Source organism: Thunnus maccoyii, chromosome 7 (genome assembly GCF_910596095.1).
Source record: "Thunnus maccoyii chromosome 7, fThuMac1.1, whole genome shotgun sequence".
NCBI lineage: Eukaryota > Metazoa > Chordata > Actinopteri > Scombriformes > Scombridae > Thunnus > Thunnus maccoyii.
The window spans coordinates 22,423,686-22,437,363 of NC_056539.1; the positions used below are offsets into that span (position 1 = coordinate 22,423,686).

General features: G+C 40.7%; 1 protein-coding gene across 5 annotated transcripts in view; it reads right to left on the reverse strand.

The window, feature by feature from the left end:
• Positions 1 to 13,678, reverse strand: part of LOC121899980 (cAMP-specific 3',5'-cyclic phosphodiesterase 4D-like) — a 117,835-nt gene that overhangs the window by 38,947 nt on the left and 65,210 nt on the right. The window contains exon 1 of one of the 5 annotated variants that reach the window (XM_042415801.1): positions 776 to 1,297. The exons of the other annotated variants lie outside the window; for them this stretch is intronic. Coding sequence (XP_042271735.1) covers positions 776 to 909 — 134 coding nt within the window. The 5' untranslated portion in view covers positions 910 to 1,297. Of the gene's footprint in view, positions 1 to 775; positions 1,298 to 13,678 lie in introns of those variants that run through there. 5 annotated transcript variants of the gene reach the window in all.

Sequence of the window (13,678 nt, forward strand, 5' to 3'; positions counted from 1 at the left end):
TACTGGAATATTTTAGAGGAAAAAATACCAAAAATTACAAAAATATCTCTCAGGTCTGTAATGAGAGTCGCCACAAAAATATCATAGAGGTTATACATTAATAATAATAATAATAACTGATAGGTACTGAGTAGCCCTGCAGCAGCAGTGTAACAGGTCACAAATGTAACTTAATATATTAGCCAGTTAAATGTTTATGAACTCAGTGTTGAGTGCCAAAGATATTGTGGAGAGAGTGGAAACAATACCAAGAACACCTTATAATGTAATACGAATTTTATTTAAATAATATTTTTGATGACATATGCTGTAGCTATTAGTGCTGCTAAAACAGACATGTTAAAATTAATTAAAATAATTAGGTAAGTTATTTAAATAACTGAAATGAAGTTATAAGCAAAAACATTAAAGGTGGAGATTTAACACTTCTCTGACAGTGTCTCCAAAATTATCGATCATTATGAATTTCACATATCTGTTGCAGGGCTACTGTACTGAGTTGCATTACATTGTACATGTTTCATGGTGTTGTGTCCACTCTTTTAGGAATATTAACAGAGGAGATAAAGACAATTAATTATGATAAAACTCACTACTGAGTGCTACATGCAGTTCCCTACTCTATATATGATTAATAATATGATTAATATTATAGTAAAGATATAGCCTAATGATTATTTGGAAGAATTGTGAAACTTTGTTAAAAAGTGAACAGACAGCAGTGTGTTTCGAGTTTGCAACAGTAACAGCTGGATTAAAAACACATCTGGCCTACCGCCTGCGTTTCTGCACGATGTCGATGGGCCGGTTGACGGCGCACGGAGACCCGCAGATATTCCCGTTGCGCACCTTGAAGTAGCGATCCTGGACCGAGGGGGCCAGATACACACAGTTATTCGGTAAACTCATGTTTGTGATTGTTTTTGGCTCCTATTCTGGTTTGTTCTCCGCTAATCTTCGTCTTCCTCGTCCCCCGGGTGCCCTGCTGCTCCTCGGCTCTTGTGCGCTCTCTCCTCTCCCTTCACACCGCGCCGGGTTTCCATTGACGCACGGACAGACGGAGGAGAGCCCTCATCGGTGTGTTTCAGCAACATGCCTCCAGTCCGAAACATGGAGAGAGTGAAAAAGGGAAGGGGTGTCGAGGCAGTGCGGGTTTTTAAAGAGTCATTTCCTCAGCGATGCGCTACTGTTTCATGCGGTTTGGAGAGCTGCACGCGGAGAGTTAAAGACGAGGTTCGTTTCAAATCCAGATTGAGGAGTTTCAGAGCTGAACTAAGTCTCCTCTCTGAAGATACACTCCTCCCTCCCTCTGTCTCTCTATGGCTCTCTCTGTCTGTCTCCTCCTTCCAGGCACATGGACGGAGTCTTTAAAAAAGACACGAACTATGCGCGCGCGTGTGTGAAAGAGAGAAAGAGTGGGGGGGTCTGCGGTTACGGACAGCCAAATGTGGCTGTAGTAGTTGCAACACGTGTGTGTGTGTGTGTGTGTGTGTGTGTGTGTGTGTGTGTGTGTGTGTGTGTGTAATTTTAATTTGGTGTGTTTGTAAAGGTATGCTATGTATGCACTGGTGTAAGTCTGGTATGAGTGTGTATCTAAGTGCACAATTTACACACACATGTTGTCATATTCTTGCATGTGATGTGTGTGTGTGTGTGTGTGTGAGAGAGAGAGAGAGAGAGAGAGAGAGAGTGTGTGTGGTAATGTATATCCACAGTATGAGGTAAATGTGTTGTACATGTGTGCAGCGTGTGTGTGAGAGAGAGAGACCTGCACTCTTCACTCTTATCAGGGAAACTCTCTGAGACAGTGAGCCTCCTGTGGATGTTTTAACTGTTTACAGGTTCAGCAAACACACACACACACACACACACACACACACACACACACACACACACACACACACACACTTTACAGACACAATTCAAAAATTCATTTCTCAACAGAATAGGAAACTCTACAATCTTTTTTTTTTTTGGTTCAAACCATCGCAACCAAATCATTGACCACAATTCAACCCTATCATACTACTTCAGCTTTAGTGATCATGTTTTTAAATCCTTTGGCAAGGCCTCGGACTCTGTCTGGCAACGTATCTTTCAACTGACACTCATACCATTCCACTTGCTTGGAGGACATCTCATATTAAACCTCTCCCAAAAAACAATATCCTAAAGAGGACAATGATTTTCAGCCAAGAAACACTTACATCTGTTATTATGAAATCACCTCAACACACAAGATTCTTTTCAATTTGCCTACAAGCAACGTTGCAGCATTGAAGATGCAGTTGTCACGCTTGTGCATCTAATCACCAAACACCTCGACAAACCTAAAACAGATGCAAGAGCTCTTTTCCTGGACTTTTCATCTGCATTTAATATAATTCAGCCTGATTTACTCCTGTCCAAAATGATTCAGTTACAGTTCAATCTAAACCTCGTTTACTGGTACAACTCTCTTCTCACAAACAGAATCCAGCTAGTTAAGATAAATGATACACTTTCCTCTCCGATCAGGACTAACATTGAAGCATTAACTCACCTGTTTACATTGTAAACTGCAGATTGCACCACCAGTTTCTTTTAAAATACTCTGATGATTTCACTTTATTATCTCTGCTGACTGACAGCGATGACCCCAGACTGTACCAGTGTAATGTTGACTGGCTAATTGAATGGTGGGACAAAAATACTCTTTATTATCAATACTAATAAGACAGGAAATTATTCTCGGCCTTCCTCCTGACTGTCAGCTGCCTCCAGTGATAAATCACAATATAGAAATTAAACAAGTCTCTTCATACAAATACCTGGGTGTTATGATAGATGCCACTCTATCATGGGCTCTGTAAGAAGATACAGCAGCGCATTTACTTTCTTTGTGGACTCAAATCTTCTGGAGCCAGTTGCTAGCTTACTTTTCTGTTTTTTAAATCAGTTATTCAGAGTGTCATAGTGTATTGCAGTACGGCCTGGCTCAGCAGCCTATGTGCGAAACTTAAAACTAAACTGTATAATCAAATCCAAATTTGTGCAAAGATTAATGGCCAACCCGTGGCACACTGCCTCCAAGTAACTCACAACAAGAGCATGCTCAGACTTGCTAACCGCATCTTTTCTGACTCCTCACATGTTTTAAACAGAGAGTACCAACTTCTGTCTGCCAGGAGGAGATTTTGAGTTCGTCAATTTAAACACAACAGGCTGAAAAATCCTTTTATACATCAGTTGATTCTGTTGCTAAACCGAGATCAGTGTGCTGCTAACTGAGATCTGAATCCAGAGGTCATAATTGTCACGACTGTTTGATGTGCTTTATACGTCTATGAAAAGGATCACATATGTGTAACTGTATGTTTAATCTGTGTGTAAACCTCTCGAACAGAACTGCCTGAGGACTCAAACTGACAATAAAAGTTGTATCGTAATGTTTATATCAATCCGATGAAACTAATGATAGCATGAATTCATTGTGGATCTGATTAAAAAAAGAGATTCAGACTCTAATGTGTCAGTTACTGCTGTGGTTTCATGAATATGTAATATGTTACAAGCTCACAGCAAGTGCAAACTCATTCATGAACTTCTGTTTTTACTATATATATCATTTTTGTTCCCCTCAGATTTTCATCTTCACAGCTAAATCATGACCTTTTCTATTATTTTCATTTATTCAAATTCATAAAAGGCAAATTAACAACCACATACTTTACATTTTTTTACCTATAACAGGTGTAATCATATATTTCCCAGGTCGACTCTGAGCTCCAACAGAGGAGCGCGACTCAGTCTCACCACAGGGAATGATGGACTCACTGGACCCGATGATCTCATCAACTGACCAGCTAGCTGCTGTCGACATCACAGGCAAATATTTGTCTTTTGAGACAGAGGGCAGGCGGCCGAGTCGGACGTGTTGGCAGGCACATGGGAGAGAAGGTGGGGTAGGGGATTTTTAAGACGTCAGACATGAGACAGGCAAACTGATTTGGCTAAAGACCTACTGCACTAGAAGTGGTGTTGTGGAGGGGATACGGGAAAGTTCAGCCTCATCTGACGCTGGTGGTTGGTAAAAACCAGCTGCCGTCACGTAAATGTGCTTGAACTAACCAGATTCCTTTGACAGTCCAAAGCTGTGATTAAAGCTCAAAGGAATTATTTATTTTTATGTAAATTTTAGACACAGTTCTTGTCTTTATATTCACTGTAACTGTATATGTAAAACTAACTTTTCATTAAATTATAACAAAGTTCTGGTCATGTGTCACTGTAATCTGCTATTGATTTTTATATCAGCTGGGTGATATCAGATGGTACCAGCTGTGGGCTCATAGAAGGAGCGAGGTTGAGTGCCAGACCAGGGACGATACACTGATGGCTCAGTTGTTCAGAAATATGAAAAAAATGCGAGGCCATCAGGCAAAGATTCCTCGACATTTGCTGAAACAGAAGCTTACTTCCTGGCTCAAATGGAATTAGTCCGCCGTTACATCCCAGCGTCTATCAAACTATTATCCTGAACTGTGTTTTGTGTGTATTCATTCACACTGACTCCTTTATCACCTTCAGCAGGACTGGATCAGACTAAAACCACATTTCACTCCTTCTCACGTCAGTCTGGTATAATAAACATTCCTGTGGATGATGCACCAATCTGTTGCATTAACTTCCTTCATGACCAAGACCCTGAGTGTCCTCACACGGAGAAGGAACTTTCTCCATTATTTTTTTGGCTTCTGACTTCACTTCATAGCCCAATTTCATCATCTGCAGTAAGCAGAGATGTCATCCAACTGGACGTTCCACACACCCAGAAAACCAGTGAGAAGGCACAACACCAACTGACAACACACTTGATTTGCTTTCAAGAACGCAGACACAGCTCTTGATTTAGTTATAATGGCTTTAAGTAATGGCTCCGCCACCTCATGTTCCTACTGCTACTCAAACAAGACACTGTGAGAGACGCAATCGTGAAACGAGCCTTGTCCGAGTCAACAAAGCAGACCAGACGGGCTGACGTGAGCCGTCTAGTATCCTTGCATGAGTAAAGTTGGCCCCTCTTGAATCTGAGATACAGTTACTTAGTCGCCTTTCCAGGATCCTGGCATAAGACTTTCTAGGGAGGCTGAGGAATGTAATACCCCAATAGTTGGAACACACCCTACAGTCCTCCAAGGCGTCTGATTTCACCTGACTCCTGTTTGGCAATGTACCGAATCCTCAAAGGTGTTGAGGACAACCGGGTGCATTGTAGGCCTAAAGCCACCAGGCTCATGTTCCCCTGTTCTCGGTGAGGTGACTATTTGCAAAGGACACTGAATCTTTAAGTTTCTTGAATCACTCCATGGATCACCCATGTTAATACCAGGTGTAAACAGGGCCTTTGACTGGCCCCCTACCTGGGACCACTTTGCCTTGGGAGACCTTAACAGATGTTACAGCACATGCAAACCCCTCCACCATAACAAGGTCATGAAAAGTCTCACAAAAATGACTTCTTGTTAATTTTGCTGGAACTGATTTATGTACAAAAAAGAGAATAATGACTAAAATTACTAAATACTAAAACCCCCAAATACATATTTAGTGAATATGTCCACTGGACTGAAAGACAGACAATGAATGATCAATACAATAATTAATCAAAACACATACACACGTGCCTGTAACACAACTCGACGCCTGCTTTTTCATTGTGGACATTTTTAATACCAAGAACTGTTAGTTCATCATGCTGTGATTCTTGATATCATATTCAGATGTTTACCGTGTTTTGAATTTTGTCCTCTTAGCTAACCTAAACTAAAACTCCTCTTACCCCCTCCCACCAGTGCTCTTCTCCCTCCTTGTGCAACATGCTTGTGAAACATGTTGGACCGGGAAACAGATGCCGGGGTGGACGTTCGCTGAGAATGAGGTGTTTGTGAGGCCGCTGTGTAACCAAATCCACCAGCCAAATGGCTCCTACGGCCCAGCTGGCTGCTGGCTCCTATGACAACATTAACTCTGCTAATGAGAATAAGCTGTGAGGGAGGGGAGCAATGTATGCATGTGTGTTTTATGGGAGTGTGAGAAAGTGCACATGCAAGTGCGTACATGTATATACTGATATACAGTATCAAAGTTATATTGACTTTGTATTCAAATATAACATATCAGTCAGTCTAGGTTCACTTTTCTATAGGGATGTATTACACAACCTCACAGAGAGTTTCAGAGTTGATAAATTTAGCATAAACACAGTCAGATGAGGCAACAGCGCTTTAGGCTCTGGCCTTCAAAAGGAATAATGGATTTCCTTTGAATGAGATATGTTTATACTACACAGTATGTTCTACTCAGAGACTGACTATGCTTTCTTTCAGGCTTTACTTGCTTTATCTCCTCTGGCTGCTGTACATTCACATCAGAACCACAATGTTCTGAAAAATAACCGAAAGTAATGCTTGTGACCATTTTTCAGTATAATAAAGATATATTTAACTAGAATGTGAGTGTCCTGTAATAAATTTTTTTTTAAAAATCCTGGTTTTTGAAGGTTCAAACAAAAGTGTTCTGTTCTGAAGTTTTGCAACATTACAGTTTGGCGAAAAACAGTGAGCCTATTCTTTATTTATGTTTTACTGCTACTTAATTCTTCATTTAAAAACAGTAATATATCTCAGAGTTTCTCTATAATTGAACAGGCACAGTGGGTGTGACTGCCTTTATGAACTGGCAAAACTTTCTTCTCTATTGCAGTGATTTAGACAGCAGAGCAGAGTGAGTGTTGCACCACCTTGTGGACAAACTTGTGAGGTGTCACACTGAGCTGCAGAGACGTCCAACCATGCAGTCTGCAGGTTTTCTTTCAGTTGGTTGTTACTGTGGCTGATGAAGTCACCTCATCGGCTTCTGTAGTGTTTTGTCAGATGGTTAATCTACATTCATTTCACCAAGTGTACAGCAACATGGGTTTAACGTCTGTGAAATTAAAATTGAGTGCGTTTACACGTGCACTATTATCTCACCTGGTTATGACTTGTGTATCTAAACATAAAAAACCTGGCTAAGCCCTTAATCCTGTTCTGAGAAACCTGGATATGCTTGCTGAAGTACTCTGATAGAAACCGAGACACTGTGGCACCTTATCCAAGTTTCTGATCGCGGCTGAAATGTGGAATCAAGACATGACGCAGATGATCGGAAACCTGGACCCTGATGATGTAGGCAATAAAGGGGTATGAATAATGGTCCACATAAATGCTTTATCCCGAATAAGTTTAAAACCAGGATAAGACTCAACACTGGGATAATGTGCATGTAAACATACTCATAAAACTAAGTGTGAACAGTAACAATTATTCATTCTTATACATGCCGGCTTCGTGGAAATATGACCTCAGACATGAAAAGTGCTATGAGACCTTATGAAATTAAGTTTTCATTTTTATTTCTTTGAAAATTCACTCCAATCCAATATTTGTCATGGGTCAGCAATGGTGTTAAATGTAGCTATAAAGTATTTTCAAGCCAGGAAGTTGTGGCTACTAGGGGAACTATTACATCTTCCACATTGGCTTCAACAGTCAGTCAGGCGGCTGCTGCTTAGTTCATACTCATGTTCATTTCCTCCTGCAGGACTCAAGTCATACTTTTTCTCCTCTGCCTCCCACAAAACACACAACCTGGAGTTGCAGTTGACCAGATTGTGTTATTTCAGAGGGTAGTGTCTTTTTCATTTTGTTGTTTTTTTGGCTTTAATCTTTATTAGTCCAAGATTAGTTGACTTAAGCATGCTAAAGCATTTCCAACAACACCCAGATTCACAGAGTTCACACAAGTTGTATCTGGGAGGTCAGACAATGTTGATATTTAGCAAATATTGAGTAAAGTAAGTGCAGCTGAAGGTGAGCTGACTACCCAGCAGAGGTCACTCTGTGCCCAGAAACTGCTGTATGTTTATACACATGGAAGGAGAAATATACAGACACACAACCACAGACACAAGGCAAGGTACTAATTACCACAGTAACAATAGAAACCGAAAGACTTTAAAAAGAATAATATGACAACTACTGTTTTTTTGTCTTATTTTTAAAACTCCAACACTGAAAACATGGTATAGGAGATGTCAGAAAGAGATACAATGAAAGCTGAAATATTTCTGTTATCAAATTTTAACCTCTGGCTGACACACCACTCCTTTTTCAGGCGTTAAACCTCAATCTAATTTCTTGAACAACACATCTCAACTTGAGGAGCAAAACTGGTTCAAACCTGACCCTCTATCAACTGATTTTCCACTGCTGGTAAAACACAACACCTAATTTGGCAACATGACCTAAAAGTATCTACAGCAATTCTCTGGTGGAACAATCAATATGGATTTTGGGACGGGTGGCTGTGGCAGGGTGTGTGCGTGCGTGCATGTGTGTGTGTGTGTGTGTGTGTGTGTGTGTGTGTGTCTATACACGAGAAACAAGAAACACATGTCACAATCACGTGTTATGTGCAGCCAGGCTGGCGAGGCTGAGGAACTATTCCCGGCTAGGGGGGGTTATTTTGGGGGTCTGTTGTGTTATTGTTTCCCCCTTTATCACTCCTGCTCTGCTTAGACTCAGCTGTGGTTGATGTGGGTAAGAAAAAAAGTCTCTTACTGGGAGTGCACTGAATGATACAGTAAGTTGAGACAAATATAGGGGTTGACTGACAGCCAGACTTGAAAGGTTAAACACTGTAAAGAAATATGGTCTTGAGGAGTTACAGGGATTAATGTTTGGGCTGCTCTGAGAGTGTAAAGCCCTTCTCATACATGCACTTTAATCTAAGTCTTCTGGCAATTTTACATGTTTCTGTCATGTGTTAACAGGGGCGTGAGTCACTCTGACAACTTGCCAAGTCATGATATGGTAACATTAAGAATATTCCTGTCACTTGAGTACATTTTAAAAAATCAACAACAACAGATTAGTCTGTCACTCTGTGCTTGACAGATATGCAAAGTTGCCAGATAAGATTGCTAAAATTTCAGCTCAGAAAGGATTTCAGAGAAGACATAACTTAATAGACTTTAGCAGACTTCTCTTTTTCATCAGGAACAATGACATTTCCTCATTATTTTTAGTACTTTTACACACTAATCCAGTCACATACAGCGTTATTATATATCTAAAAGTAAAACTGCATCATTCTGTCTTCCTCTTAATTGGCAGTTTTGAGTATTAATGCAAAACTCAAACCTACCAACTATTCCTGGACACAGCAGCTTGTATGATATCCTTTAACATAAAAATGTTTCAGCCGCAGGAGCAACTAACAACAGTACAGTCGACTTATACACCGAGGACAGTTCTGTCAGGGAAGAAAATAATTAAATTATCATTCGTAGTTTCCTTCCTCTTTAACTGTCCAGTATAGTTCATGCTGTAAGTGATGGCTGTGAAAGTGTAGCCATGTGTTTGCATTCGTGCTGGGATGTGGGATGAGAGGCTGAGTCAACCCCTGATCCTGCAGCAGAGCAGAGCAGAGCAGAGCAGAGAGCTGGGCGGGCAGTGCACTCCAATCCCAGCCCGGCCTGATGCTTACTGGGACTGGGAGGACAGGAACAGGTGTGAACACACAAGCAGACACACACACACACACACATAAAACACAACACACAGGAATGCATAAAAACACATTTAAACATGCGTACAATGGGAACATGCAGAGAAAATGTGTGTGTTTATGTTTGTCACCAGCATAACATGAGTCTCTTCCTCATTGTGACATCAGCAACAACAGGCGGGACTATGTATCCACCGATACCTTCCATCTGCTGATAACAATGTATCAGGCCAACTGACAATAACAACACATACACTCATACACACAGTCTCTGAGAAAAATGCATCATTCTCAAATTAAAGCACTCATAGGAATGTAAACTGTGCTGGATGTTCATCTGCTTTTAAACTGCTTGAACACAAACATCTCCAGATGGTCTAACACTAATTTCAGTGCTCTGCGTTCAGTCAGCAACATTTCTCGCAGGGTCATCACGCTAAAAAATGTCTCCGGGAGACTTTCAGTGAAAACAGGAAGTCTGTTGAATGAAACTTGCCACAAACAAGACTTGCTTCCTCTCAATAGCTGTTGGGTAAAATGCCTACAAACAGAAATACAGTGCAACTCAAGAACCACTGAGTCATATATTGGCCTCTGTCTTAAGGTGCAGAGCAGCTCACAAACCCATGCTGACATTTCTGCAGTTCATACAGTATATTTACAATGGGCATTGTCTATAAAATGAGTATTATGACAGTTCCTGAGTAGAACATTTCCCCATCACATCCTCTTCTACTGTTAGATTTGATCAATCTGATAAATACACTTCTCAAAACACTGATAAACCAATTTAACCCTAACCTGCCTTGTTTACTTCAGCTACAATTAATATATGGTATTGCTACATGTCATATTATCATGGAAGTACCTGAAAATTAAACAAATACGGATGCCCGGGGTCAGCCACAGTTTGTCATTCAAGCTTATTAAAAAGTCAATGGATAAAGAGGTATATCGTCAGTATTTTTAAACCTCACATGACCAACTCTGCAACTATCTTGAATTGTCCAATGGCATAAACATTTTCAAGTCATAAACATGGGAATCTTTGCCATCTGAACAAGAACACGGCATTAGTGATTACCTAAATTTCCCATGAATGTCTTGTAGATGGAGAACAATATAACAATAGTGAGACTTAGATAAGGAACAGCAAAAAGGTTTCTTGAAGAAAAGGAACAAGTGTCGCAAAACCTTTCTGTTGCTCAACTGCTCAACATTTTCTGCGAGTAACAGTGTAGAAATTTGTCCATCAACCTTTTCAATTGATTATTTTCCATATGATCGAGAAGCAAGTGCAAAATGGTATGTTTACAACTGGTGTTTTCAGTTTGCTTAAACATTTTCTGACTCCAAACTGCATTGTATTTAAACTTTTAAATGTCAATTCGTTATATCATAAATATAACTGCTGAATGAATAAACCTCAGCAAACTTACTATTCCTGTGTAATTTTATGATAAATTAATCACTGATTCAATTTTCAAAATCCATGTGTTGTGAAAGATGCTGTACACATGAATTATCAAAAATAACTATTTATTAAATGTATACTCTACTGTGTAGATATGACTAAAAATATCCATCTACAGTATATTATCTTTGTATTTTGCTGTAAACCACACAGTGTAACTGTCACTGCAGGTCTGTGAGCCATGCAGGTAGCTGTGCTCCGCAGCCTCTATGAACACTCCCTCTCATGAATATGAGTGCTGAAAAGATGCGTAGTTTAAGAACCTACCCCAAGCACGAGTGTCTCCGACCGTGTCCGAAACCACTTGGCGCCCCTTTCCTTGCCAATCGGAGGTCTTTGTTCATTGTCCCTTGAACTCCTGACTCATATGAGACACTTCAGGCTGCAAAGAAAATAACCTGCACATCTGAACCGCGCTTCTTATGGAAATTCTTGAACTTTTACAGCTCAGTCTGTTATCTTTTCCCTATGAACCAGCGGGTGGGTCTGGATTGACTCCATGAGGTTTTGTTCTGCGATAAACCAAAACACACAGCAGGATTCCAGGTAAGAGAGAAAAACAAAACTGATACAGGCAAATGGAAGACGGATCTGATTAATCCTCAGTGCCTCAGGATGCAGGAAAAACCGTTGAGGAATGCTGAGTTCTTCCACTGATGTCCCAGGCAAGCCTCAACAAGGCTGACTGGAGTGTGATATTCAATTAGTCTCTCCAGAAGGACGGAGCAGAAAGGGAGCTGTTGTAGCTGAAGATACAGCTGCATTGAAAGATTTGCCACAGTTGTCTGTCTTCTCTCACTGATTTGTTGTTGTTGTAAATACCCAAACTAATCGCAGACTTGACTTTGACTACATTCCTAAAAGGGTCTTGAGTAGCGCAGCTCCAAATTGTCCAGAGGAAAAGAAAAGATCTGCAGAGAAGTCTAAAAATCTTCAGTAGTAGCTTTGTTACTGCACTTCTTTGTCAGTCACTCACTCTCTTTGCAGAAAAGGGGAAGGGTTGAGTTTTTGCTACGGCAGGGTAGCGTCAGCAAGGGTTGACCTCTCCCTCCAGCAGTGTGAGAGCTTGCAGAGTCCCTTGAGGTCGCTGTGGGAGCTGAGGACAGCCCACCCAGTCCTCAGGAGCTGTCGAGTAGTCTGTACTTTTGCAGGGTATCCAATGCCAGGACGGACATGCAAAAGCTCAACACAAAAGTTCTGGCATCAAGTTACAGGCTGATTCTTCAACCCTTTCTGAGCTTTGCGGGACTAAACAAACTGATACATTTAGACAGTTACAGAAGAACATTTGGTGTGTCCCAACTTGTCAAAGGGAGATCTGACTTTACTGAGTGGCTGCCGGGTGTTTTTGTGTCTGGCAGAGCTGGCTTGGCTCAGCCTTCGTTGACACGTGAGATCAATGGGCGCCTGACCCAACACCCTCCTTCTGCTGCCCTGCAGCTACATAATTACAGGGCGATATTGTTAGAGTTGGTGCTGGGCAGGGTGGAAAGGAGGTGTGTGTGTGGGGTGGGGGGGGAGGATGAAGGGCATGTACAAAAGTACTAAAGAAATCCAAACAATCCAAAAAGTTTTTATGGTATACCATGAGTTCTGATGATGAATAAACTTTATGACCAAACAATTCATTCTGAGAATAGTCTGAAATGATAGGAATCACTGTGTAAAACATTCATCCTCTGCTTTGGTTAGACTGATGCTGTATCTATCGGTTTTAATAAGAGGTTTGGTGTCACATGAACTGAACACTTAAAACTGAATAAAAGCACAATATTCAGTGCATGCTGTTTGTCAAACCCTAGATAAAGAGCAGGAAGGAAAAGCCTTATTACTTCTGTATCTAAAAAGACTGATAGAGTGAGGAGTGTGAAGATATGTTTCACAAGTTCTCTATACTCATTAACTTTTCACACATTGTATAATGATAAGTAAGAAGCTAAAACAAGGGATGGTGTTGCAGCCAATAAACTACTGACTCAGAGGTGAGATTATTCCACCCTCCCTCCCCCACTTTGCTATACACACACATACACATCCTCCATCTGAAACCTGGTACCGTTTTAACCTAAAGGAAACAGAAGTGAGATCTCACCAATACAGAGCTTTCAAAATGATGTGCTTGAAATAAAGTCTTCAATATATTTGTTTAATGTTGCTGTAAATGACAACATCTTCTTATGTCATCCCCGGAGCGAATATTTATGTTCTAGAGATTATTATCCTAAGCAAATACAGACCTCTGGAAAATGTCTTACACTTGGACTGAACTGTAGTATATTTTGAGTTATTAAAGCAGGTATAACTGGCACAAATGACTCACCACTAAAGATACAGCATGAGCCATGCTATAGGTTTGACAGCACAGTTTTGACGGGCACCCAGCTCTAGATTAAATCAACCATGTAAATGACTCATCAGAATAAGGCCCTTCCAATATATCTGTTGTTTTTTATTGCAAGGACAACTTCTTCAGTGGCATCATCTTTTTATTTCCACATTATTTCCAGCGGAGAGGACACAGCCTGTCTTTCTAGCCGTGAGTACTTAAAGGACCATTGTGTAAGATTTAGTGCCATCTAGCAGTGAGGAATCAGATTGCAACCAAATGATACA